At 40.6% G+C, this 27,417-nt stretch overlaps 1 protein-coding gene across 5 annotated transcripts in view; it reads left to right on the top strand.

The window, feature by feature from the left end:
• The window catches only part of FGGY (FGGY carbohydrate kinase domain containing), a 128,032-nt gene that overhangs the window by 42,555 nt on the left and 58,060 nt on the right, over positions 1–27,417 (top strand). For all 5 annotated transcript variants that reach the window (XM_066555441.1, XM_066555438.1, XM_066555440.1 and 2 more), the window contains 3 exons: positions 5,814–5,929; positions 18,878–19,006; positions 22,970–23,073. In XM_066555441.1, coding sequence (XP_066411538.1) covers positions 5,814–5,929; positions 18,878–19,006; positions 22,970–23,073 — 349 coding nt within the window. The remainder of the gene's footprint in view (positions 1–5,813; positions 5,930–18,877; positions 19,007–22,969; positions 23,074–27,417) is intronic.

Here is a 27,417-nt window from a genome sequence, read left to right as displayed (position 1 = left end):
CTTGGGGTTTGCATGGCTGGGTGGCTGGAGCAGCCCCTGACAGGTTTTGCTGTGTGTACCTGCAATTAAAGAGCTGTTGAAGAGGTGAAAGGAGGGGAGTGCAGTCAGGACACCCCCAGACTCTCTCACCCTGAGCTTTGCAGCCCACCTGGCCCAGAGATGGACTGAGGGGGACAGCAGGGGCAGCTCCTCCATACCAGCCTGAGCTCAGACCCCTGCCCTGACTCCTTTTAGCAAACGCTCAGCAGGGGCAGCATCTTGTACACTTCATACATTTCAAGACTCAATGATCAGATGTCACTTTTCTTCTTCTCTTTCTTGAGAAGCATTCCTTTAGGACAAATTGTCCCTGTTTCCCCCAAGCAGCCAAATACAGCAAGCAGGCAGAGACATGTTTCCTAAATGCCAGTGGTAGATGTGGATCCAACATTCTGGTTCTGTTTCCAAGGCTGTGGATTAATGGATATGGCATTACCATAATAGAGCAGAGAATAATTATAGGTTTCCTATTGCTCTGTGATAACCTCCACTGTATTTTAGGCTCTTGCAGCACCAGTGCCCAGTTCTGTTCTTGGATGCTGGGAGTATGTGTGCTGGGTATTAAATTTTTTTGCCTGGAACATTTTTGCACAAACCACAGTCAGATCTGTGACTGTGTCAGAGCTGTAAATTGCTTGCTTTTGTGAAAAGCCTTGAGACTGTGGGGTGCATAATTTGGGAGGACATTGGCAGCCTGGCCCAAATGTCAATATGTGGAGACGTTCATTTGAGCAGAATGTACGCCCTGGTTTACGATTTGAATTCAAAATCTGTTTTAAATTTAAACTTTGTAGAACAAAAGAAAAATCATTTGATGTTGTGACAGTCACACTCCATTGTTTCAGGTCTCCTGCTTGCGTTCACAACGTCATAAAGCTTTCTTAGCTTTTGATTCTTTGTAGCTTTAAATAAATCTGCCCCACAGACCACAGAGAGTTACTTTATCCTAGTGCATGCTATTCCTTTTGGGATCTAGCTGTACCCTATCCTTGCTTCTGGAGGATTTAGCTTTGGCACAGCCCTCAGCAGGTGCAGCTGGCTTTAGTTCAGTGATCCAGTGATTGAACTGCTGCACTGTTAATGATGCCTACAAAATTAATTAAGTTCATGAGTTTAGGTTCATTTCTGAGCAGTTGGGATGAATGGAGCAGATCCTTTTGCTTTGGAATTGAGAACAAAGCTGCCATTCACCTCAGGATGCCCCAGCCAGGGGTTCTCTGCCTTTCAAGCTGGTGGCTGACTCATTTTCCAGCCTAACTAATCTTGTACCAGCCCTCTGGAATGGAAGGTCATGTAGAAATGCCTTATGGGGCATTTCTTTTCCGGCAAAAAGACTGTTTCTTTTAGTTACTTTTAGTTGATAGGACTTGCCTATCAACCTATACTTAAAATAGGGATGACTTCTGCAAGACAACTGCAGTTAAGGAGTAGCACCCAGGATTATTTTCATAGCAGGTGCTGTCCCAGGCAGGGCAGGCTCTCTGCAGGTTTGGGAATCAAATCTGTGCTGGCTTTATCCCTTTTGGAGTGTGGGAGATGTGGCAACAAAGAAAGGACCAAAGTGTAAAGCTCTGGTGACTCCTAAGTAGTTGTGGAGAAGTTTTTTGTGACTTTTATCTTTTGGATACATTTTTATGCTGATAACTTAGAGCATGCAGTAATTCCCATTTTCAATGAATGTATCTGATTTCCTTCTCTCCGTGAAGTACAACAGAGTGAGAGAAAATACTTAGAATGGGCAGATAATGTGGGAAGAGTCATAAAGAAACAAATTTTGATCACAAGTCCAGTTGGCCTGGACCCTTTTGTAGGTTAGTTGCTTCTAGACAGCATTTTGGGAATTACAAGTGTGTGTTCACAGACTCTGTGTGTTTTTAAGACTGCTGAGATTCTGGTTATGCAGGACGTCAGCACATCCAGTTAGTCCTCAGCAAGAAACTCAGATGAAACTCTAAACACAATCATTTTCCTGTTAAAAATCTGGTTTAAATAAAATAAAAAGTTTCCATGCACAACAGTTGAGTTTTTTTTTTTTTTCAGTAGGAATATTCTAAGCAAAACTTTTTGTTCTGAACAGAGAAAGGAAATCCTTCATTTCATTGTGCTGGGAATATGCTTGAGGAAAAGTGTCTCCAAACTCATGGTATTTCAGACTGGCTACATATGGCTTGTGCTACTGAGGGGTTCCATGTATGGCTCCTCAAATCCTGTAGTGGATCCACAGTCAGGAGAGGGCTCTTCCCTCTGGGATTGCCTCTTTTCTGCCCCTTTGAACCCAGCTGATCCTGGGAGTAAAGTAAGAGGAGCTTTTGCTTCAACCCATCTGGTTCATCCAGCTTCAGCCAGCACAAGTCTGGTGTTTATGACCAAATAATTGAGGCAATGCTTCCAAATAGGAAAAATTGAATATACCACAGCAGATATCAGTACTGTTTCTGTTTCATGTCTGCCCTTCATCTCATCAAAGTTAGGAGTTCTATGAAATACAAAATTTTCTCATAGTGGAGACTTTCTTTGTAGGTGTACTGATTTGATTCCTCAGGTGGTTCTTTCCCACAGTGTCTTTCTGGTTAGAGCTTTCCCAAGTTAGGAGTTGTGCTATCCCCTTTACAGGGTGATTCTCTGGGGGAGAATTTCTGAGTGATTTCCTATGAAGTCAATATATATAAATATATAAATAAATATGTATAATTTGCATGTAAACCATTGGCTTCAGCAGTGATAAGCCATGAATGAGCTGTTCTCTCTGCATGTGCACAGAGCTCTCTAGGACATACAGACTGAGCACCTCATCAGGTGAGGGGCAAGGCTTTGAGTTCAACCCATCCAGGTGCTTTCGAGGCGCGTGGTGGTGTTAATCCATCATGGCCATCACAAAGAAAACCTTTCCTTTGGACTGTTATCTCAGAGAGCAGAATGCCTTTCTGCAGTATGACGCTTTCTCTGTGATATTAGGAATTTGTATGAAGCCATATCGTTCCATTAAACACCTACTTTTTGAGAGGCAGCAAGAGCAGAAGAAAGAGATTGAATCCCAGAGAAGTGTAAATGCTCAGACTGTATTTAAAACAAGCATTTTGAGTTTCTTGCTGTGGCCATGAAAATAAAAACCTGCCAACATAATGTGTTAGTGTTTTAGCTCAGATCTGAGATCGGTTTTCATAACGGAACCTTCCACTTAAGGATCTGCCAGCCAATTCATTTGGGAAGAGTTGTCTTTCCCACTTCATTTTCCATACTGTGTTAAAAATTCAACCAGAACTCCTCTGTTTATCCTTGTTCTGTGAGCACTTGGCATTTTTGCATCTCCAGGATGTGTTCAGTGCAGCCATATCCTGCCAGAGAGCTGGGATCTGCTGGAATTCTGTGGATTGGCAGGGGGGGATCTCTCCCCATCCCCAGTAATTCCATGGGCCTGTGTGTGTGCTGTGCTCCCTCCACAGAGGGAGCTGTGTGGGACAGCAGGCCCCTGGTTAAAGCATGTTCCTTGGAGCCTTTCTCAGGGTGTGGCATTAGTTCAGAGCTTCAATCTAATTAGAAAAAGACATATTCAGTTTTGATGATAATTTGTTATGATTTGGTATTTCCCATATTTGGGAAAACTTGATGCATTGTTTTTCGCTCTTTATGTCTAAATTTTTCCTAAACCGATGAAGTGCTTTTTATTTCAAATACCCTGTCTTTATTTTTCCTTTTAATGAGAGGTTTGAACCAATTTGGGGAAAATGTTTATTTTTTCCCAGTATTTTCTTCAGCCTAGAATTTATTTATTCACCCAATTTTTGTCAAAGGTCCTAATTAGATTTCTGTGTCTGGCTTTTAAGTCCTTGGAAATTGGAATTCCTTATATCAACATTGTCATTGCTGTAGTTACAGGTCATGTGCTTTTTCTGTTTTCAAACCAGACACTGAGTTGAAATTGTGTGGTCTATTCTTAAACTTTTAGGAAGGAAAAAAAAGGGGGTGGGGGTGTCAGAGATGTTTTAAGAGTAGTCCTGAAATAATCTTTGCATTTATTGACTGCAGAGATTATTTATTTATTTATTTCCCTATTTATTTATAGGGATATAAATAGTTAACAAATGTCTTTTTTTACCCCCCAAAATATGTCATGTTAATTATTCTCTTGCAGCAAAGAGCAACCAGCACACCTTTACAACCAATGGGATGTGAATGACCATCACTTGTCCTCTGGTTGCAAAAACTCCAGTACAACAGGATGGAAAGAAACATAAGGCATTTAAAATACACATTTCTGTCCCAGATAAGAAAGTGGGAGTTTAGAGAGTCTATGAAACCATCCCATCTTCTGCTCAGTGTCACATAAGAGGATGTTGCTTCTTGTTGTAATCCCTCCAAAACATAAAATAGATATCCCAGATAGTTTTCCAGCTGTGTGGAAAGACTCTTCCTGTTGTTCTTTGGCTTTTCTCTGTCTACAGTATCAGTAGCTATAAGTTCTTAACTTTGGTTTGCAGATAGGAAATAAAAATAGCTTCTCTTTTTCTGCTCAAGGCAAGGTTGGATGGGGCTTGGAGCAACCTAGGCTAGTGGAAGGTGTCCCTGCCCATGGCAGGGGTTTGGAACAAGATGAGTTTTAAGGTCCCTGCCAGGCCAACCCATTCTGTGATTTATAATTCAGTCCCTGGATAGTATTCTTGGATGAAAGGGAAGATTTCCTTCTACTCCAGAAAATAATTTTGAAGAGAGGAATTTTATTTGTTTTTTACTTAGGCAAAACTGCAAGAAAAACTCAAGTGCTTCAGTAAAAGTGAGTTTGCTTTGAAGATACATGTTCAAATTGTACCACCCTAATGAAGAGAATATGTCTGTGTAAGCTCACCTTGGCTAAACATGAGTCACAAATAAGCTGTCTTGTAAAACATCAAAGAAAATCCACCTCTGAGTAGGATTTCTCCTTGAGAACAGTTATGATGATGTTCTTCCCTGAGATGCATTTGAGCTGTGTTGCACTTGCTAGTACTGTGGTATTCCCAGGACTGCACAGAGCTGCAGTTTTCAGTGATATTTAGCATTTTTAATACCTTTTAGTTGACTGACTTTTCAAGCACAGTTTAGTACTGATCTTTGGAGATGATTCTTAGTGTTCAGATAGAAAACAGCCCATGTAATACTAAATCATCAGGAGCATTGTTCATGCTTTGGGGAGGAATATATTTGGGGATATTGATAAAAACCCTTCTGTGTGTTAGGACAGACTTTGCTGTGAGAGTTCTTGTCCTCTGTGTCCTTCTGCTCCTGCCTGTGCCCCTTGCTGCTGTCCTGGCACAGCAGAGTTTAACATCAGCTTCTCAGAAATCAGACTTGTGCATCTGTCCCCATCATCCAGATTTCCTGGGAACTGCAATTCAGTTGTTAGGGAAGTAACACAAAGTTTTCCTAAGGACAGACTGTGCAAAGCAGCCATGTAGGCTGGAAGAGCAGCATTCTGAGCTGCCTGCTCCAGAGCTGCTGTGCTCCTGCCCTGCTCTCCCCCAGGCACATGCACAGCCTGTTATTTGACTGATTTATGCACTGAAGTGGCCAGACCAGGAGTTGTTTCAGCAGAGAAGAATCTTAAACACAAGGTCCTTTTAAGGTCCTCAAGACGTGCACTCCAAACAGTAACCAGTTTTTTTTTTTTAATGTGAGCATTCTGCTGGAGTTTCTGACCAGTGGAGAAGAGATCTTTTTGCAGGGACTTGTTTCTAGTCACAAGTTTAAACCCAAACACGTTCATTTGCCTGACTCTGTGCTTATATTGTCTTTTTTAGGTCTCTCTGTACAGTAGTGTGCAAGTGGACATACACGTCAGATAGAGGTTGGGATGACAGTTTCTGGAAAATGATTGGTTTGGAAGATCTGGTGAAGGATAAGTATGAAAAAATAGGTATATCAGGGCTGGGGTTTAATATACACCTATATTCATATTAATAAATATACATATATATCCATATTAATAAATATATATCAGTATTAATTAATATTCACATATATTAATATTAATAAATATAAGTATTTATTAATATTTATTAAAATAGATATATAAAAGACAGAAATATATGAGATAGGGCTTTGAACAACCTGGTCTAGTGGAAGGTGTCCCTGCCCATGGCAAGGGGGTGGAATGAGATGAACTTTAAGGTCCCTCCCAACCCAACCCATTCTCTGATTCTATGAATAAAAGATATATACATATGAAAAGATATTTTGCTGTATTATTGTGAATATCAGCAGCTTCAAATAGGTTGCTGAGATGCCCATAGAGAACAGATTTCCTAAGTGCATTTTTTACTTTGCTTTGTTGTGAGAAACTGTTTAAATTTTTTATCTCCTACCCTGGAAGGCCTTTTTGTACTGCTCAGTCTCAACAATAGAGGAGTAAAAAGGAGCCCCAGCAACTGATGACATGAAGGGCACACTCTATATGGGTATATTGGATAGCAGGCAACAAAAAAAGCTACAATATAGTAATTTTTTAGCTCTTACTGGTAGTCTGATTTGTGACCTGTACCCATCTCCCTTATAGTCATTTTCAAAAAAAAGTGCTACTTCTGCTTGTTGTTATCTTTATACATTTTTTTTCACTCTCAGAGCCCATGTTTAATTAGAATAGTAGCCTTGCTAATAGCAGTTCCTACAGCAGATATTCATTAAAAGTCCATAACGTTAATATACCAGAAAATTTCCAGGATAACTTTATTAGACTTTCCCTGTTAACTTAATGGACTTTTAATGGATGTCCTAAGCAGACATGTCATTAACAAGAATATTACCAGACATGAATTAAAATATGCTCATTCATCAAAGTTAATTATCTGAAATTTCCTTTGATTTTTTTTTTTAATGTCGAGCACTTTGAACAAGTTTGTACAGCAGTTTAAATGCAGCAACATGAAATGGAAATGGTGGAGGAAGGATTGTAGTGAAAAGAAATGTAATGAAATCTATAAACTTTTCTGATCATCACATAATCTACTATCAGTCATTTCTGGGTTATCAGAAAATGGTACTTGAAAGCTTCCTTGAATAGATTTCAGCTTTTCTCCTGCAAAGGAAACTGCTTATGCAGAGGTACAAAACCTACCAGGAGAATGAGGCTTTCAACTTCCTGAGGTTTTGGGTTGAATACAGTTCTTACAACATCTGTCACTTGTGGCTTTTAGCAAATCTTCAACAAGTTAAAATAAGACTTGCAATAAATACATGTTTTTACCAGAAAATTGAACATCTTGCCAGCTGGTGGTATCATGGAAGGGTATTTTAAAAATAAATTATTTATGAAGTGCAAGCTAAGGCTTGAATACAATATTTATGCAATGCACTTCAAGGACAGTGCAAAGCAATTTGCCATTTTAAGTAACAACATGCATGTTTTAAATGATAAAGTAGCCATTAATAAAAGGGGCCTTTTGTTGTGATGGGAGCCTCATAACACTGGCCTATATATGGCTCAACATTCATTAAGAGAGAAACCATCAATTCCCAATATCAGGCTTCCATGTTAGTTAAAACACAACGTTTACAAAATAAATCACTAAGTTATCTTCTGGTGACATGCTTCTTGCAAGACAGAAGTGTTTCTTGTGAGTTACTGGTGGAAGAGTCTAGTTCCATGAAAGACTGTGGGAGTTTTTAAAGAAAGGAACCATAGAATCCCTGAGAGGCTCTTGGCTGGAGTTGGAGAAGCACAGCCTGACCTCCAAAACTGCACCAAACCTTAGGGCAGAACTTGTAGCTTTTGCTCACCTTGAGAAATCCTTTTGGTTTTCAGATTCTGGGGCCGATTCCCTCAGGTGAATCCACAGCATAAGACAATTTCTATTTGCATAATAATGCTGAAACCTAGCCCTAGGGAGAATATGAGCTTATTTCCCTGACCATTTGTCTAACCCTGCCTTTTTCAAAAGGCAAGGTGTTGCTTTTGTTATCATTAGCAGTGTGATAACGTCACAGAAAGCAGCAGAGTGTCCTTCATCCCTGTGTCTGTGCAGAGGGAATGAGGAGCTCACTGCCCCAGCGTGGAACCCAGACAGGCACCACTCCATTCCTTTGGGTTTCTCTCCTGCCCTGTCCTTCTTGGAGTCTCTAGGAAGGGTGTAGCAGGAGTCAAAGCAAAGCACTTCACCCTGCCCAGGAGCTGCTCCATGGTGGTGTGTCCCAGGGAAGTGTTTTGCTTTCTGCCACCCTGAGATCTTACCAGTGTCCCTGGGTGTGGGGAATGGGAATGGTGTTCCAATGAGAGCTGGGAGCTTTGCTTGTTTTAATGTCTTCAGTGGTGTTGGACTTGAGAAGAGCACTCTGAATCAGCTCAGCTTTCCTCAAATTAATCAGGATAGATTAATCCAGGTAGATGCACCTACCAGGAAGGTGATACTCAGCCCCTGAGCAAATTGTAGCTGGAATGGTCCTGGGGAGTGGGAGATTCCTTCCCACACATCCCACAGTGTCAGGACTGGTGGTGAGACACCATCCTTGCAGCCACAGCATCCCACCTTTCACCAACTCAGCTCAAACACAACAAGCTGTGTTTGCAGCAGTGCTGCTCACAGGGGAACAGTCTCAGCTGCTGGAAGTTCATCCCCTTATCCCAAGGGAAGACCTCTCTGGACCGTGTGTGCCTCCAGGAGGAGCATCAGAGCCTGCCACGACTGACAGGGAAGGATGGGAAGCAGGGCACTGAGCTGCCCTGCAGATAAAGGAGCTCAAACTTGTCAGATAACCCAGGCAGGAGGAGGGTGAAGGGGGGTTGTACATGCTCAAAACCTCCTCCTAAAATGAAAACAAAACCAAAAACCTGACAGGGCTGAACTAATTCTGGTGGAATTTCCTCTTCTGTTCTCAAGCTGCTCTAAGCCCGTGTCTGTCTGCTCAAGGCTTGTTTAGCTCAAAGGCAAGGATGTATTTTAGCGCTTGCACGTTCCCCTTGTAAAGAGAGATAATGGCCTTTTTCTCATGTATCTCTTCTAAAAGACAGCATGGCTCTGAATTATCATTTCTTTTAAGCAAAGCAAAATGTCACAAGATAAAATTAGAAAAATTTTCTGACTGTAACAAAAGCAAGTACAAAGTTTACCAGTTTCAAATATGTAGAAAAGCTATGTTTGTCTTGTTGGGGTTTTTTTCCCCAATCTCTACTGAAATCATTATTATTTCCAATCAGAGGGAACCAAAGATGAATAACTACAAATAGATTTTTTTTTCATTTGTAAGTATCTTTAACTTTCATGCCACTGGAAATTCTTATAGAAATTACCCAAGAACAACTTCTTTAGGGTACATATTTCTTTATTCTGGTAAATACGCTTTTAAGCATCACTTTTAAAGCTCCTTGCCCTTTAAAAATACATTTACTGTAATCAGAGTGCTGTGGTTCCAGGGAGTACACTCCTCTTGGTTTCAGTTTAACTTAACATATGACCTTGTTGATAAGGGTGACCCTCACATCTGACCTTTAGGATCTTCCACAAACCTTTCCCATATCAGGGCGTGGGTTCACATCTGAAAACTCCCAGGCCTTTGACATTTTCTGTTTCTCAGAGCAGACTAACCTTTCAGGGAATCCACATAACAAGTTGTTTGTGATCCCTTCTGTACATCAGGAATTTACTGATCAGGCTTGTGAAGGTAAAGAGTCTTTATCTGGAGATACTGAAAAATTTATTGATGCCATTAATTTGCTCACCAAGAGAGTGGAAGATGACTTGTATTCAAACCACTGTGAAAGTGTTGTGTACTAGAGGCATTAGCATTTATCTGCTGTGGTAAAAGCACATGATGAGTATCTCTTTGTGGTATTATAAAACCTAGAAAGACATTAACAATTCTGTTAAAATTTCATGTACTATAGAGCTCCTAGGATACTGGAGCACACATTCCATTTGGAGAAAAATGCCTGATAAATTTTCACCACAGCCTTCTACTTCAGGGCCTACTTAAGGGACCAAATAATGATTTTTTTATTGAATGGTAATATTTCATACCAGGTCTTTTTTGGGTTGAAGATGGTGGATTTGTGTGAGAGAGCATTGTGGGTACCGCAGGATAGGTTCTACTGATCTTATAGGTTTTGTAGCTTTTCTAAAGGGCAGTTTGTCACCTTCTTTCATCTGTGCAGAAGCAGCAAACTGATGCCAATTAAGTAGCTGAAGTTTTGCTTAATTTGCTTTAGCATACAACTGGAAGAATTTTTCATTTTTTATTTTGGTGGTGATGGTGGCATAAGGAAGAACGGCCTGTGCTCCTTATACATCTCTTTACTTAAATCCCATTCTGGGTCTTTTTCCCACTCATTTCCCACCTTCAAAAAGAATGTTTTCCATTTTCCACAAATTGTCCCTTTCTTCCTACAGTAGGATTTCTGCTTTTTGTTTGTTTGTTTCGATTTATTTTTGTTTTATTTGGTTTTTGTTTTGTTTTTGTTGTTGTTGTTTTTGTTTTAATTTTGGCACTATGTTTTCAATTAAGAAGGGTTTGACTTGTCTCTAAGGTGCGTTTCTGGTTAGTGGCCTTTACTCCCCTCCATCAGTTTACCAGTTCAGCACCCTTCTTATTCCAACACTCTGCCTGTGCTTTAATGTACAGCCCCAACACTTTAGAACCCCATTTTTAGCTCTCTCCTTAATTCCTGGACTTTGGGGACTGCAGGCTTGATGTTTTTATGGGCCTCTGCACTTGCATGTGCCATTTTTAACATCCTGAAAAGATGGATCTGTATAATTGGAAGAATGGATGTTCTTTTCTAATGCTGTTTCATTTGAAGTACTTATTAATAACTTGATAGTACAGAAAATTTGTTTTTATATCAATAGTTACATTCCTGCATGTGCCACTGAATCCTTCCATATACAAGGCTAATAATGGCATTGAATATCTCATTTTTTACACTTGAAATAGGGTGTGCTTAGGTTCTCTGTTTTGTCAGTAGTTAGCTCTAATACTTGGGTGTTCTCTTAATTTATTTACATTTAGGTTGAAAATGGGAGATTCAGTGCAGGGTGGGAGAATTTGGTCAATCTGAACTCAGTGCCACAGCAGCTGTGGAGGGAATGGTCAATCCATTTGTTCTGCCAGTTTTCCCTTTCTCTTCCAAGGCCTTTGATGCCAGATGCTCTGGAGCATATGAGGGATTTCCTTGAAAGCTGAGAGAAAGGGATGATGATTTTTATTTTTTTTTTCAGGTCAGATTGTAGCTGCCAGTTCCTCATAAAGCTGGATTGCAGCAACAAGCTTTAAACACTGTACTTTGCAAATGGTAGAGAATAATAAGTAAAGGGATTCTCTGGTATGGGATGCCTGTATCTTTCTTTCTGTGGTCTTTTGCTATCCCCAATAAATTACAACACGCTGCAATTTCAAACAAAATTAAAATGATGAATCAGAGAATATTTACACTTACATGCTGTCAAAATCCATGGAATTTACAAGTGAATAGTGTTCCAAATATGCTAACATTTTTTCTGGCTTCCTGTCATTTCAGTCTGTCCAAGAGCTGTAGCAACTCCAAAGGAGCTGAAACTGGCACAGTGCAAAGAGGTTTTTGGGTGTCTCCTTCCTGTGAGCTCGAGGCATTATTTCATAATACATGATTCAGCAGGAAGAAGTTGGGCTTTTCCTTAGAAAAGCTCCACACTCCTGTGATTTCTGTTTTATTTTATACTTTTTCCATCCTGAGATCACTGAATCACACAAATCATTGGGATTAGAAGGGTCATCTTGAAATGATCCGAGCAGGGTCACCTGCAGAAGGTTGTTCAGGGCTGTTGAGTTTTAAGTATTTCCAAAGGTGGAGATTCCGAAATCTGTAACCTGTTCCATTGTCCTGATCACTTCTCCCCAGTAAAAACTTTTTTTTGTTTGGTTTAAATGTAATTTGCTGTATTTCAGTTTGTGCTTGTCATACCTCTAGTGTCACTGGGGGCCGCAGAGAAGGGTCTTTCTCCCTGGTCTCTGCTCCTTCCCTCCCATCAGATATTGATAAACTCATGGATAAAATCTGCCCCCTCCACCCTCAAGCCTTCTCCTTGCTTTCCAGTCTGGGATACTCTTCCTCTTTCCAATAACTGTTCTTGAACAGGCTGAGCTGAGCTCAGGTGGCTCAAGTTTCTCCAGGATGTTTCCTGGGTGACATTTTCCATTCCTTTTCCACCAGGAGAGGGCCCATCATTCATCCTGCTTATCATCAGCTTGAGTCCTGCTGGCAGGTGGTTCCTTTCCACTCCTTCTCTCTGCTCTAAGAAGTGAGGAGTGCTGTGTGCTGTCCCTCCATCCCTCATAGCTAAAACTTCGTAAAAGTTTAGGTCTTTTAAAAAATAGTAACTAAGCAATATTCCACTGTCTACTCATAGAGTTCTGGTCCCAGACTCTGCCTGCCTGGGGACTCATATTTGCTTCTACTCTGGCAACACTGGGGACTTGGGAACTTTGGAGTATGAAAACTAGGAGCTTTTTCATTGAATTTCTGGTTTTAAATTTCATGGAAGCTTTGAGTAGACTTGGGCCTATTGTAATTGTTCAATATTAAAATTTCTGAGATATTATCCTCCTTCCTTATTTTTCATACTGTTCTAAAAAAAGAAAAGGAAAAGTAGATCTCAGAATAGTTCTGGGTTATTCCTTCTTTTTACCTGACTCTTCCTCTCCCTGGTCTCGATTTGTTATTCATCTTTTTTTTTTTTAGGCTTCAGCCTCCTGCTGAGATAACTTTTAAAACAGTGCTGTCTGCTTTATGAGTCAGGATTCACAAAATCAGAAGGACTATTTCAAACAATTTGCTAACTTCCTCCAAGTCAGAGGCTGTTGGACTCCTTAAAATTAATGTTTAAGTAGTTTAAAGTGTATCTTAGAACCAATCTTGATTTTATAATTTCCTGTGATGGAGAGCCCACTTCAGACTGAAAGGTTGTTGATTGTTAGTTGCTGTCATGTCTCAAAATTAATGAATTAATTAAAGAACACTTGATTTTTTATCTGATTTAACTTCCTACTCCTGCCTGGCAGACCGTAGGGCCACGCTTGACCTGCACAGACTCAAATTTCCTATGATCAAGGAAAACACTGAGATTTCCCCCCAAAACTCTTGGGTGAGCTGTCATACTTCTCAATCCTAGCAACTGTTCTCCTGGCTCATTTCTGAACTCCTTTAGTTTGCAGTGCATCAGTATCTTCTCAGTATGGATATTAAAACTGGATACTGTGTGAATGTTGTGGGGAATAAGCTTGGCTGAAAGATTTAAAAGTCTCTTTTCAGTAACTGATGAGATTATTTTTGCTCTGGCATTTATTTCAGAAAAAGGGATAATTATTTATTCTAAGAGGAGTTGCTATCATGTGAGTTGTCAAAAAACAGCCAGTAAAACAAAAAAAATCTGTTAAGTAATAATCTGTGATTAGTACAAGCTAAATTGCCTTTACAGTCAGCAATGTACTATACCAGAGCAGAGCAACTCTGAAAGTAGAGCAATAGTCCTGTCATCTGCATGGATTTTTGTATCTAGAGAGACTCTGAGGAATATTGTGCTTGAAGACAAACAGAAATGTCAATTACCAGCCTACTGAAGTTATTGTTTGCAAGCGAAAACTTGAGCTTAGGTAGCTGAATTTGGATGTAAATGCATTCCCTCTTATTACTTAGTAAGACATCAAGTTACTGCATTCTATACCTTTATTAAGACATCAAATCTCTGTGTTTAATAGCCAGATGCAGTTCAGGAGTGAGCAGTGAACCACACATGGCAGGACACATTGATTCTGCACTGTCTCACTGCAGTCTAGCAGAGAAAACTCAGTCCCAGCCATCATAACGTGCTTGTTGATCCAATGGTTCAGAATTTCTTTTTCCTTTTGACCTTCCACCAGGAAAGCTTCTAATTTATGCATGGAGTAGCTCTCATTCCTTGGGCCAAAAAAGCCAAGCAGTCTCTGTTGAAGTAGGCACCTCTGGTTTGCTGACCAATTTGCTGCTTAGCTTAATGAACCAGGATGTGCCTGATTTGATTTTGCCAGAGTTTAGCAGCCTAATACATCTGCCTGAAGTATTTACACATTAGGCAGTGGAGATGTAGTTCAGCCAAAGGCTCTCTGGGAGAGTGGGATGAAAAGGCCCCAAATTAGATTTGCCTCAAGCTACTGTGGCAGCTCGTGTAGACAGAGATGAATTTTGAACCAAAGGAAGCCAAAGTGATTTTGTTTAACCGTTTTCCTCACTTTTAAATAAGCTGGCGTATAATATCCCAATTTGTTTTGGTTTTCCTGAATGAAAATTCTGAAGTCTTTAACAGCTGACAAGGAAGTTTTATGGAGGTTATTTGGAGGTTAAAAAAGCCCCAAATCTCACTGTTCTTAATATCTTTTAACCACCATGCATTCAGTCCTAAGAAAAAAATAGTACTATAACTTCACAGTCAGCATCATTATTCTGCTTCCTTCTGATCTTAGTCCTATTTTTGCTACTCAGCTGGGGTAAAAATTGTAAAAAAAATCAGCCATACACATCTCCATTAAATGTGAGTATTGTCTGTAATTGAGAGGGATATTTGATGACGTATTGTGTGTTAGATAGGGTTGGGACAATGTATATTATTTATTGGGATTCCTTGTATATCCCAGATTTTGGCATTGTGAGAATTATTATGAAACACAAAAAGTGAAGATTATCTGCATGCTCTGTAATGAACATGAAGGGGGAAAATCCCTTATGTTTCTTATTACGTTTGGATGGGCAGTGCTTTTTTTTTACTAAGGTCCTGTTTCCTTTGATGCCTATTCAGCCCTGTTTTGTTTAACGAGATAACTTCTTCAGTGCATGTTCTCTATCACTTATTTAACAGGATATCTGTTTTCTGTGTTGTCCTTTAAATCAGAAAGCAGTTTAATTGTTCAGTATGGGTGGGGCTGTGAAATGGGGACGGGATGTACCCTTGGGTTGTGTTTCTTTCTCAGGCTGCTGGGATTTCAGCAAGGGATTGTTATGTCCAAATTCAGGTTTGTTTGGGTCTCAGTGAAGGGACATCTCCTTTGAATTTTCTTCCTTTCATATTTTTATGCATTTATGCAGTTAAATATACGAAGTGCAGCCCTGTTCTGCAAGATAGATGAAAAGCTGTGCTGGAGTCGTCTGCACCCCGGCTGCTCTCAGCTTTTGTTTGAAAAGGGGCTACATCCTGAAGTACCTCATTCTGTTAAATATTAGTGAGCCAATACAGTTAATTTGGATCAAGTTGACTGAAGATGCATTATCTGCCTCGTGTGTTGTGGTTGGTAAATAGCTGGTTCCTGTGGGAAGCACCTAAAAAGGTTGAGGGTCTTTGGTAGCACATAAATTCTTTAAACAAAGCTTGATCACAGCAAACTCTAACATCAGTCTTCGAAGAAGGATAAAAGAGAAGGAAGAGATTCAGACAGTTTTTTCCTTTTGTAAACTGGCTGCTTTATAGGGGAAAAAATAGCTGGAAATAGCCTGTCTCGTCCCAAATGAAAGGTTGTGGATTAAGGCACTGCATTAGTGAAACAGCTGCACCAATGTGAAACAGAAAGTCCTCCAGCTTCAGCCATTATGGGTTTGTTTGGTTAGCTCTAATTTTGGAAGTCATTATAGCAAAGGTAAATGACTTGCACAGGAGACTGCTGTCAACAAAAGACTCAATACATTTACTTTGGCAGGAGCCTTGAGGAGTCTCAGGCCTTTCAGTGCCTCCTTTATGCAGCTCCTGTCCTGCTCTCACTGTGTGCCTGTGTGCAGGCAGCTCTCCCTGCCTCCCTCCCTGCCTCCCCTTCCACAAGTTCTTTGCCCCTGACAGGTCGGATTGAAGGGTGGCAGCACCTGCTGCTGAATTGCTGGGTGTAGCTGTAAAATACCTTTATGTTCAGAGTAGCTGCCCCTGGGCTTCTAAAGCTGCTGTGTTTTGCTCAAGTGAGTATCTGCTCCCTCCCAGTCTAGTACTGGAATACAGTCTGTATCAAAAACTTCACTTTTAATTGTGTCTCCTTATTGGTTGGTATTTGTGTTTCCTTATTTTATCATTTAATAGCTTTACACTTATAGATGCTAAGCATGCCAATGCCTAGCTGAATTTTCTAGCTTTTTGGTGAAGATTGAACTGTGAGAATGAGAATTCCCTTCCCAGGTCTGTGCCCGTGTGGTTGAGTGAAGGCTCAGAGCATCCATTCCACACTGACTTACACGTGTATAGGTGGGAAGGCAAATTCCTGATTACAGGAGTGCCTCAGCAGAGCCTGCTCCTTCCACAGAGTTCCTTGGAAATGTTTCCTATGGGCCTGGCAGAGCTTTCCTTGCTCTGTAGAGCTGGGAGGGTGAAGGAGAGGGACAGAGTGAGAATCTTCTCCTTGTGCACTCAGTTTCTCTGTCCTGCACTCCCTGGCTGCTGGGTGACCCAGAACTCCCCTTTGCAATACCCGCCATGGGTGACTTCTGACTGCTCTCCCTTCCCAGCTGTGGGGAAGTGCTTTCAGCCACTGAATATTTGTTCAGGCAGACTTTGACTTCTGAAACGTATGGGGCAGACTACTGTTAATTATTTTATTTCAAATACAAGATGATTATGCTGCCTCTCCAAATGACAAGAGCTCCATCCCTGCACGTCCTCACACACGTTTTATGCCCATTGCTGCTGGTCATTCTGATAAATAACCAGTACCAAAGGAATTAAAAGGTCATTTTCTTGTGCTGCTGTAGAGGAGAGGATTATCTTTATCTCTAAAATTGTTCCCTTAGTGCTTATTAACTAGAAATACAGTAATTGAGAACCTGGTAGGAAAAGATTTTGTCTGATAATAGCCCTGATCTCTAAAATGGAGTATAACTACATAATAATTACACACTCAAGTGTTTGACTGGTATGACTGATATAAACTAGCCAACCATGGAATGGCATGCCTGGAAAGAGGCTTTATTTCAGATTAATTTAATCTCATGATGTATATACACCATGGTTGTGCTTTCAGGTCAGGCAATCGATTCTGAAGAAGAAGATGTGGGTTTAGCTGCATGAACTCTTTTGAACTTCCTTCCACCTGCAGGGTCTTTGAATGTCAGGAGAAGCAGACAGCTTTGGTATTTTGCTCCAATGTCTTTAAAAAGCCTGAAATGTTACTAGAAAAATCTCTTAAAGAGGAACATCCTGCACTCCAGTTTACTGGGGGAAAATGCAAAAGATACATCTCTTGGAAAGGCCAGGACAGTGTTTTGACTTTACAGTAAGTAATTAGTAAAATGCAGAAGTAATAAAACACAGATTTTTTTTTTTCCTGTGAGGAGGTGACTTAATGTCCTCATGTCCTTCTGTATGAAGCTTAATGATGAGGTTTGCTTACTGCCCCCAATATTGAATATAAACCCGGTGTCAAGTGCAACAGTTTTGGCTGCACAGACTTGTTTTAAACTTCCAGTGTGAGGTTCAGGCTGGAATTTCAGGGGCAGCAATGTGTGGCTGTCAATAGAGCAGAAACTCTTGGAGAAATGAGCAACTGTGAAGTTGTGTGTGCTGGTCCCAAAATGCTCCATACACTGCATCCATCAGGAAGTGGGCAGAAGGAGAATATAGCTTCTAAAAATGAAGAACCAACGTAATTTACAGCAAAGATCTAATTGATATCTAAAACTGAAGACCTGTGAATTTAATATCATAACCTTTTCATCAAAAATTAAGGTTGTATCACTGCATTTCTAGAAGCTTATGCTCGTGGGAGTTAGCGTGTTCCTGATATTTTATGATATGCTATTCCTCTTAATTAATGTCTATTGTGGAGAATGTTTTATGTCCTTTCTACATATCAGAACATGCTTCAGGTGTAACATGCTCAATAAAATTGACTGTGAAGATAGTCTTGTTTTATTTTAAAGAGGAATTTTGCCAACTCTGCCCGGATTTTTTGAATTTAGTAAACACTCCAAGTAGGTACTAAAAGCCCTGGCATTGGCAAGGAGGTCTGTGGGAACTCCCACTGAGCTTTCTGCCTCTCACCCCCAAACCTTTGGATAAATATGGAAGTGTGTGCAGTCCCAGGAGCTCGGTCTCACTGCTCCAGCTGTGGGAGGCTGAGAGGAGGCACTTGGGGGTGTCCCTACATTCTGGTACTTGAAATAATCTAGATTTGTTCTTCTAAGCTCAGACAACATCGGGTGTGTGTTATGGCAAGACCTGCCCCTGGGCTCCCTGTGACAGGGCGGGGAGGCCAGAGCTGTGTTCTTCTTTTCTTCATACTGCTCAGGCCAGAGAAGGCTCAGAAAGGGATTATTTAAGTCTGTGAGGAATACAGCTGCAACTGGAGGAATTTGCTGTTTAAGCCAGTTTCTTTTTCAGAGTTTCTGTTGCTATGGCCATCTTATTCCTAGCAGAACTGCTGGAAAGGGTGGAAATGGAAAGAAAAAATTGGCCAGTTCCTTGTGCATTCCTTGTGCAACAGGTGCAGTGTTCATTTGTGAGCACAGACTGAGCTGAATCTCCTTCCATGCCCAGAGAATGCCTGCAGGCAGCACCTTCCACAAGAACCCGGGATTTCTGCATTTCATATCTCCTGGAGAGATGCCAAGCAGAATTTAATTGCTTGTGGTGCAATCTTTCTCTGTGGCTAGATAGGATATTGAATGCTTTTGAACTCCTAAATTGCCATGGGATGGCCTGATCTGGCACAGTTGTGTTTAATCTGCAGCCAGATAATGAAAGATACTCCATCACACAGAGCTCTGTGATGCACTTCTTTGTTTTATAGATATGAGGCTTCACTGGAGCGGGGCGAAGGGAGCCCCTGCAATAACACACACGTTTGTTTTTCTGTTTAATAAATTGACAGGTGTTTGGTTTGTCTTGTGTCTGCCCAGGAAACCACGTCCTGTCTCCTGGAGAGGCTGTTGGGAAAGGTCTGACAGCGAGCGCTGCGGATGATCTCGGGCTCCCCGAAGGGATTGCAGTGGCAGCTTCTCTCATTGATGCACATGCTGGAGGACTAGGTACTCACTCATGGATTCACTGCTCTTGGAGACAGGAATTGTTGAATTCATTTCAGAAAGACATTTTTGTCACAGACTGTTTTTATCCAGCCATTTGCTCTGATGGTATTCTTAAAAACAACCCCAAATCGTCACAATAACTACCAGCGCTGCAAATCTGTTTCTAGAAAGAGGATATATCACTGCTATATGTCTTTTCAGCTGGATTTGCAAATTATTTGTTAATTTCTGCTAGTTTCACTTTTGACTGAAACACCTGGTGTTGGAATGCCAACATGCTGAGAGTTTGCATCTTCTGTTACTCAAAACTTTGGGGATAGGCAAGAATAAAACACAAACAACCATTCTGAGGGAGAAGCCTCATGTTTGAGGCTTGTTCATAGTTAGGATTCTTATTAGCTTTAGAAGTGATTCATGATTCAAATCTTTAAGGTCTGGTGCTTTGACTTTTTTCTTTTCCAGCACAATATTCTTATGTTCAGCCCTGGTTCATCTTTTCTGAAATACATTTGATGAGGCCAAACAAGTTCATTTTCTACTATGCTGTTTGGTCTTGTCCAAATACTGTCAATAAGAGATTCAGTGTAACTTTCTCAGCAGGAAATTGAGGGGTTTTTAGTCTGCTGGTTTAGAAAACAGTCTTACCTCAGGAAGTTTCAGTGTTATTGAAACAGTATTCTTTAATGGAAATCTATTGCTCATCAGAGGATTTTTTTACTAGATCTAACTGAAATATGATTAGGTGCTAAACTACCAGTTTTGTTTCAAATGTTTTGTGCTGTTTAAAAATCTCATTTGTCCTTCTAGAAACTGTGGCCTGGAACTTTTTTAGTGTTTAAATCCCTTTACTTTGCTTTTGGTGAGGTAAAGCAGTCATGGAGATTGCTTTTCTTGCTACCTGGAAAGGATTAGATGTAGATCTGTCTGCAAAAAGGATGTCTGAGCTTCAGTGTCATATTTGTAGGTATGTTGTGACTGGCTTAAAAATATCTGTCACTATCCTAATTGCAAAAAAACGTGTTTAGAACTGTGTGCCTTGGCAATTCTGTGTTCTTGGAAAAGAACAGCGTAATAATCTGACCTGAAAGAATGAACTTGCTGCAAAACTGGGCAAAAGCATGTGCACTTTCACAGGAAGTGGCAGTGGAAGGTCCTTATTTAATTGCCATCATTATGGATCCAGAGCACAAAAAGTTTGCCCATTTTTTCATGTGCTGAATTCAATCAATTGAATTTTAAAAAGAATAGAGAGCAACTGTCTGTTCCTTGATACAGACTTGTGAAAAGAAACTCTGACACTAGAAACACTCAGCTACTGGCATCCCTCAGGAAAGGGCTGCAGTGGATAAAGACAGTCTGCTAATCTGAATATGTTTTCCCAGATGGCACCACAAACATCAGCAGACTCCTGGAAGGATTTCCAGGAGGAGAAAACCAGCACACAGGTTGTTGTTCGGGAGAGGGGGGCATTACAGAGGGAAGATAGTGGGAGATCCTGCACGATAATCACACCATAGCTCAGTGTAGTCTGGGACAAGAGGAGCATTTACAGTGGAACTCACAATTCTTGGATGTGGGAAGGGTAATAAATGTATTGGAAATGGTGTGGAAACTTAGGAGAAAGGACAGCAAAAATTAAAAGATTTGATAGCAAAAATGACAGCAGGAACAAAAGGAGAGTCGAAGAGTGCAGATATCTGTAAAGAAAATATCCTGCAGGCTAAGCCAGGATGATGTGATGGACATCTTGTTTGCAGTGTTAATAACTTTTGATGCAGTTCAGATCTGCTCTTGGCTGGACGTGAAGTGTGGTTTGGCTGAGCAGGTTCCTGAAGTTTATGAAGGCTTCAAAGCTTTGAGTACAATAAAGTAAAGAATATTTTAGTGTGTATGTTTGAGGAGGTCATGTGTGTCTGCTGGGTCAGTCCATCTGATACCTCTTATGGAAAAGTGAGGATCTAAGAGCCAAGCAGTTATATCTTGCATTTTGACCTACTGTACTAATTTCAGAGAATGTACAGATAAAACTGTGAGGATGGCAGGCCAGGCTTGTGGGGCTGGCCTCATAAAAATGCTGTTTACATTGCGCCTTTTCAAAAGGCATCAGCATTGTTTCAACAAAAGTAGATGATTTATGGTGCAGTGTCTAAAATACCATGTCACTGTGGAAGAGATCCAGAAGTACACATTGCTAAGCACTGCTTGCCTTCCTAAAAAGCTCTCCTCTGTTTTGTGTGGTGCACAGACTTCTTGTTCTCAGCCTCTGCTTCTGAATCTGCCTCAGACTATGAAAAGTTCCACCTAAGCTAAAGGTGAACGTGACTTATAACTGCAATTATATAACTTTTAGCCTATATTCAGACTTATTTGCTGTCTGACTTTAATTACTCACAAATAGGAGGATTCTAACAATTCTAAACACTGGTGAAGCCACTGACTAAAATTCCAAAAAGAGCCATAATTCCAGTTTTGCAGAAGGCATATTTTCTTAGCAATTAAAGAGATCTTTTCAGTTTTATATTGTTTATGAAAATACATTTGCAGCATATGCTGACTATTTAGTTTAATAGATTTCTTCCCTCTCAAGTGTGAACAGTATTTTTAACTCAAGAAATTCTAATAGGGGACAGGAATTCTAATTCTAGTACAGGAATTTGCCTTGTAGACAACCCTATCCAAAATTCCTAATATGCATTCATTATGTTGAAGCAGTGAAAAAATAAAACATGAAGTAGAAGCCTTACTTTAAGCCTTTTGTTGTTCCTAAGTCTCTTTAGGAATTCATAGTTACAAGTCAGTTTAGTTAAAGGGACATGAGGATGGATTTTTTAAGACTTTAAAATTGTAGCCCTTAATTTTCTGATGATTTAGATGACTTCCAACCATGGTAATACCAGGATAGCCATGGTGATCCCAGTAAGAGAAACCCCACCAGACTGATTTTATAACAGAGCATTGCAGTGGTGATCTAAACAAGAGGGTGTTAATGAAATGTAGGATATGAACCAGCCCTAGCACTTGGCATCTTTCACAACGTCCAGCAAATGTTTTCCTGATCCTTGTACAGGGAGATGAAGGAGATTTTTTTATCAGTATTGACATACTGGTCTCCAAATTGAGTTTTGCAGATGAAAATGCACAGTCTGGTGACCAGCTTGGCAGCTGAAAAGCAATGTTTAATAAAAGAAAAGTGCAATGTAAAAATGTTACTTGCTGGCTGCTGCATTTTGCTGAGTGCAGCACGTTGTGGTGCCAGGATGCAGCCTGGGAGAGGAGGAGGAGGAAGAGAGGGCAGATTGCCTCTGTAGCCTCCCCTGAAGTGACTCAAGCAGGATGGGATGTGTTTGAGTCTCAGCTCTAGGTCTGCCTGGCATCTCCTGGGTGTATTTTCTGCTGCAGGCTGAGTGGTGCTGACTTGGTGCTCCTCAGAGCCAAGCTCAGTTCCTTGAAGGGGAGGAAAAATCTGCTTTTAGATGGTTCTGACATGGACAGAGCAGCAGCAGGAGCGAAGACAACAAAGCTGGCAGCCTTCCAGTCTCCTGCCAAGTTACCCCTTTCTCCAACTCATCCCCTGACAAAACACATCATCCAGGATGTTCGTGATAAACTGTGAACAAATAAACACATCTGCAGCCTGCCAGTACAGCAGGGCACTTTTATTCTGCATGTGAGTGAGCTACCTAAGAGAATAAATGCCAGGTAAAATAACACTTTCTAGGTAAAATAACATTTAAAAATCATGATGATAGACATGCATTTAGAAGAAATCATCTTGAGTCCTTATATCTGGAATGAATACTTTAATCTGATGCATCAAATTATTTCCTTGGTTGGCGAAGCAGACTTTCTTAATTTGTGGCAGTGGTGTGAGACACTCAGCAATTATTTGAGTGCAGAAAAGGTCTGTTTGGTGCAGGGTGGCTTGTTCTTCTTTAACAGAGAATTTTAATTTTACTTTAATAGGAGTAATTGGAGCAGATGTGAAAGGACACAACCTTCCATGTGAGAACCAACCCATTACATCCCGAGTCGCTATGATCTGTGGAACATCTTCGTGCCACATGGGGGTAGGTTGTATGTGTCATCCTCATTGGTGCAGAATTTACTAACTTATGTTTTTGAAGGGAAAATTGACCTTTGTCCTTCTCACCCCATTCTTTTTTCCTTGAATTTTTTTCTGGTAATTCTATCTTTACCTTTGGATATTAATTATAAATTACTGTGCATTTGCTATTAAGCAAGAACTTTAATAGTAGTAGAAATCAATACTGAAAAATGACATGGAAAGTAAAAACCACGATGCCAGAGTGGCTTAAAGAGCAGCCTGAAATCTGAGCCAAAGCCTGAGCCTGAGTTATCTGTGACAAGCCTATCACTAATGTGTTACAGAAGAGTGTCTTTGGAGAAGGAGTGCCCATCTTCAGTCACAGCCCTGCTCCCCCACCTCCTCCCTTAATCAATATAAATCCTTCTCCCTCTGAAAATTACCATGGTGTATAGAATTATGAGATGTATCATGACTAAAAAGAAAGAAAACCCCCCAATAAGCAGTTTTCACTTTGCTAATTTTTCTCAGTGAATTAATACAAAAGCTTTCTCTGAGATTGCAATTAAAATTTAGTGTCTGCTTTTGAAATTTATACTGTTTTAAAATGTATGAGTCTGAGAGCATTCCATTTAGATAAGTACCCTTTTCTGCCACATTTTTTATTTAAAACTCATTTTGGTCTTAAATTTAGAATGATTAGAACTTGGATTTTTCCAAAAAGGAGCAAATGGCACTGGGAGTGCTAGAGGTGTTGAGAGGAATGACATGCTTCATGGAGAAAGCTCCAGGAGAGAATAAGAAGGAGGCTGATAATAAAACATCAGGCTTAACAATAAGTTGTCTCTGTAGTAACAGCATGAATCCATGGTGATCTTGAGCATGAATAAATGGTGATCATATCACGTGGATTGTCTTCAGCAAAGCATTTTAGCACGTGATTGAATTTAAAGACATGAATAATCCTACTATTGTGAAGCAGAGCATTGAGCTAAATCCCATAGACCAATTGGAATATATTTTGGTTCCTTCCTAAACAAAAGTTTCAAGCTTCAAACTCCATTATTCTTGGCTTGCTCTGTCTTTGAAAAATTCCACTGGTACCTGTCTGTCTGTCATAGGGTAGGTGGGGCACCCTGGGGGAAGGAGTCACCCTTTAAGCCCTGCCACTGTTTCCATTATTTCCTGGTTTTTTGATGGAAGTTTCTGTCCCTTAAGTAGAAGCTGTTTGGGTGAACTCTTGCTAACCTGTTTCATTTAGCTGAGTTAGTTTGAATTGTTAAAATGAGTTAATGGAGACATAGTACTGGACTACAGTGAGCTGAGGAGCTCGCAGGCAGCTTCCCCCAGAGGTCCAAGGGCAGTGTTGGGTAGCTGGCCATGGGCCAGCTGGCTCTGGCTCATTCCTTTAGCACAACCAGCCCCGGAGGAGGACATGTGTGTGGTTTTTTATTAATGGTTGATATTTGTACATTGGTAAGTTCTAACATACACCCAGTTCACAACAGTAGATTGTTTGACTTCCCAAACTCGAGCATGGCACATCAATATTAACATGCTTTGTCTGCACTCTCCACAACCATGAGAGTTGTGGCTTCACTAAATATGCTAATGTAGCAAAAGGGATGTGTTAAAATCTATGTTGATGCTCTGTCATCAAAGCAAACCCAAAGTTCTGCATGAGGCAGAACCTTTTAAGGCCTTTAATCACTTCAGTTCAAACTCAGGAATAGATGCTTGTGCAGTTTTTGCTAGATTTTTACTTAAATCTACCTACTCAGCATTTTATAATCATTTCCTTAACTGCCTGCCTTCGCCCATCTGCACAGGGAGGGGTATAACAATCTCTAGCCAGCAGACAATAAGTAAATTCTAAACTTCTCTGGATCTAATCTGTGAAAGGATTTTAGTTTTCTGTTCTTTTATCTATTACCTGAACAGGCTGCATGAAGTGAGTTTGGAGCACACAGAGCAGTTGTATTTGTGTTTTAATGAGACCTATATGCAGCTGCATTTGGCCAAAATTAGCTGTTCCTTTTTTTAATTAGGGCTATAAAATGAAAGTATATTATACTTGTGTTTTGATAGAAATATATATTTTCTCTCTCCGTGTGCACCAAGGGACCCTGAGGGCTGCAGAGATTAATCATCGAGTTTAATTTAGTGCAGTGGGAGAGAGACCTGTGTGGTCAGGCGGGCATTAAAAAGTGCCTTTGATGTGCCTCAGGTGCACTGAGCCCCAGTGAGCCAGCAACAATAATACCTTTGTGAGATGATCAGAGACGAGAGAGGGAGAAAATGGCCTGTGTGGAAACTCAAGGCCGTCCTTTGTTGTGGTTCTGGCAAACGAAGGAGCCAACTGTCAGGAGAAATTCAGCAAACAGAAAGCAGGGGGAAAGTACGGCTGGGTTTCTTTCAAGGGGCCGTAACAGGAAACTGTTCAAAATCATCTGCAATGCCTTTCTTTTCCAACCCTTCCTCCTCCTCTGCTCAGGGCAGGGCGACTGCTCTTGGTATCTGTGTGCTGGTACAGTAGTTCCATTCTCTAGACCAAGCACTCCATGAGTCATGGGACTTGAACACAGCATTTACTTTAAACTTTCAGAGAAACTGCTCCTCGACCCAGTTTTCATTACCTCCAGGACTCTAGAGATCTTAAACAAAAGACTTTGCTAATCATGCCTTTGATATTTTAGAAAGTACAAATGTGGAACCTAATTTTACTCATGGCTATAATAACTTAATTTGTGGTGGAACTACCATTTTTAAGTGAGGATATGCTTTTGGAATTAACCACTGACAGTTTGGGGTAAACAGAGGTACACAAAGAATTTCATGTTGCTGTTGAATAGCTCATGAAAGCAGCAGAATGCTTGTTGTAATTAGGTTATTGACCCCCAGCCCAGGTCTGAGCTGTTGGTTGCTGAAAGTTACTGCCACCTCAGGGCTCATTCATTATCCACGAGGAAAAAGAAAAGAAAAGATGGTTTTCTGAATATTTTTGGACAGTTATGCATTTTACATGATTCTCTGCTGCCTCCTTTGCCCTAGCAAAAGACATGGGTAGAATTTGCATTTGGAATGACAAATAAGCTGCTCTTTCGATTGTGAAGGATTGTCCCTTGTTTTGGGGCTGGGATTCATCCCTGCAGGTTTGGTCTCTGTGCCCAGGGATATTCCTGGGTGGGCTGCCACTGCCATGGTGCTTTGCAGGCAGGGGCACTGAGCTCCAGCACCCACACTTGGCTTTGGAACTTTTAGGAGCCTTTCCCTGTGTAGCCATGGTGACTACACCAAATGTGTGAGTAGTTTTTCCCAGCAAAATCACAGCAGGTTTGAGGCACTGAAACAGGAGCTTCCCTGTTATTCCTAACTTGAAGTTTGTGTGGGTCTAACAGACATGCCCTAACTTCTGGGAATAAGGTAGTTGGTTTCCCTAAAAGCCTGTCTTCCTGCCAGTGTCTTAGGGTATTATGGGGTATTTTAATGGTTTTAAAAATTCTTTTTTTTTTTCCTTTTTTTTTTTCTGAAACCTTTATGTGATCGGGAGTTTTTCAGGCACAGATTTTTTGTATTCCCATGTTCCAGTCCTGGACAGAAGTGTGCTTTTGCAGGGCAAAGTTGTACCATCATGAAAATATTTGTTGTTCTTACTCAAACACCTTTTGTGATACCCAGCTGAAGAAAGTAGGCAGAGTAGCTTTCAATGGGAACATGATCTGCCCTAATTTTAGCTTTTTAATGGGGGGAGTGTGAATTTGCTGGTATTTTGAGTCCCAAATGTACAAGGTTTGTGTTCTGTTATCTCCAGGGTCTCTGATATATTTTTTCTGTCTTCATTTCATGATATGGTCTGTGTTCTTCTTCAGTCATCCCTTCTTTATCAGTTCTCTGTACTCAACACCTCTTTTTGAGGATTGTCAGGGAATCTCTTCAAGTTTAGATGTGACCTCTTCTTTTCCATCTGTTTTTGTTACTTATGTGACTCTTGGCATTGGGAACGGACTCACCAGGCTTGGTGCACAATTCTTTTTTCCCTGGGTGATAATGTTCATGTGGTTTGAACTGTATAATTTAGTAATTTTTTTCAATTGGAGAGGCACAAGTAATTTATCTTCTACCTTTTCAGATTCAATACATGATCTAAAACACAGAGCAACTACATGAGCATAAAATGAGCAGATCATTTTGCTGTCCCAATGTTTACTATGGATTATTTCACGAAGAATATCCCATATTCTCTCTCTCACTAAGCTTGACTAGCCTTTGAGTGCTTTCTGCTAAAGGAACTCCAGCCCAATTTGCTTATTCTAAATTTGTTCATTTGATTCTCGTGATGACTGGCAAACACAATAGAGCTTCTTTG

The sequence above is a fragment of the Molothrus aeneus genome, chromosome 9, assembly GCF_037042795.1.
Source record: "Molothrus aeneus isolate 106 chromosome 9, BPBGC_Maene_1.0, whole genome shotgun sequence".
Lineage (NCBI taxonomy): Eukaryota > Metazoa > Chordata > Aves > Passeriformes > Icteridae > Molothrus > Molothrus aeneus.
This window is presented reverse-complemented; position numbering and strand designations above follow the sequence as displayed.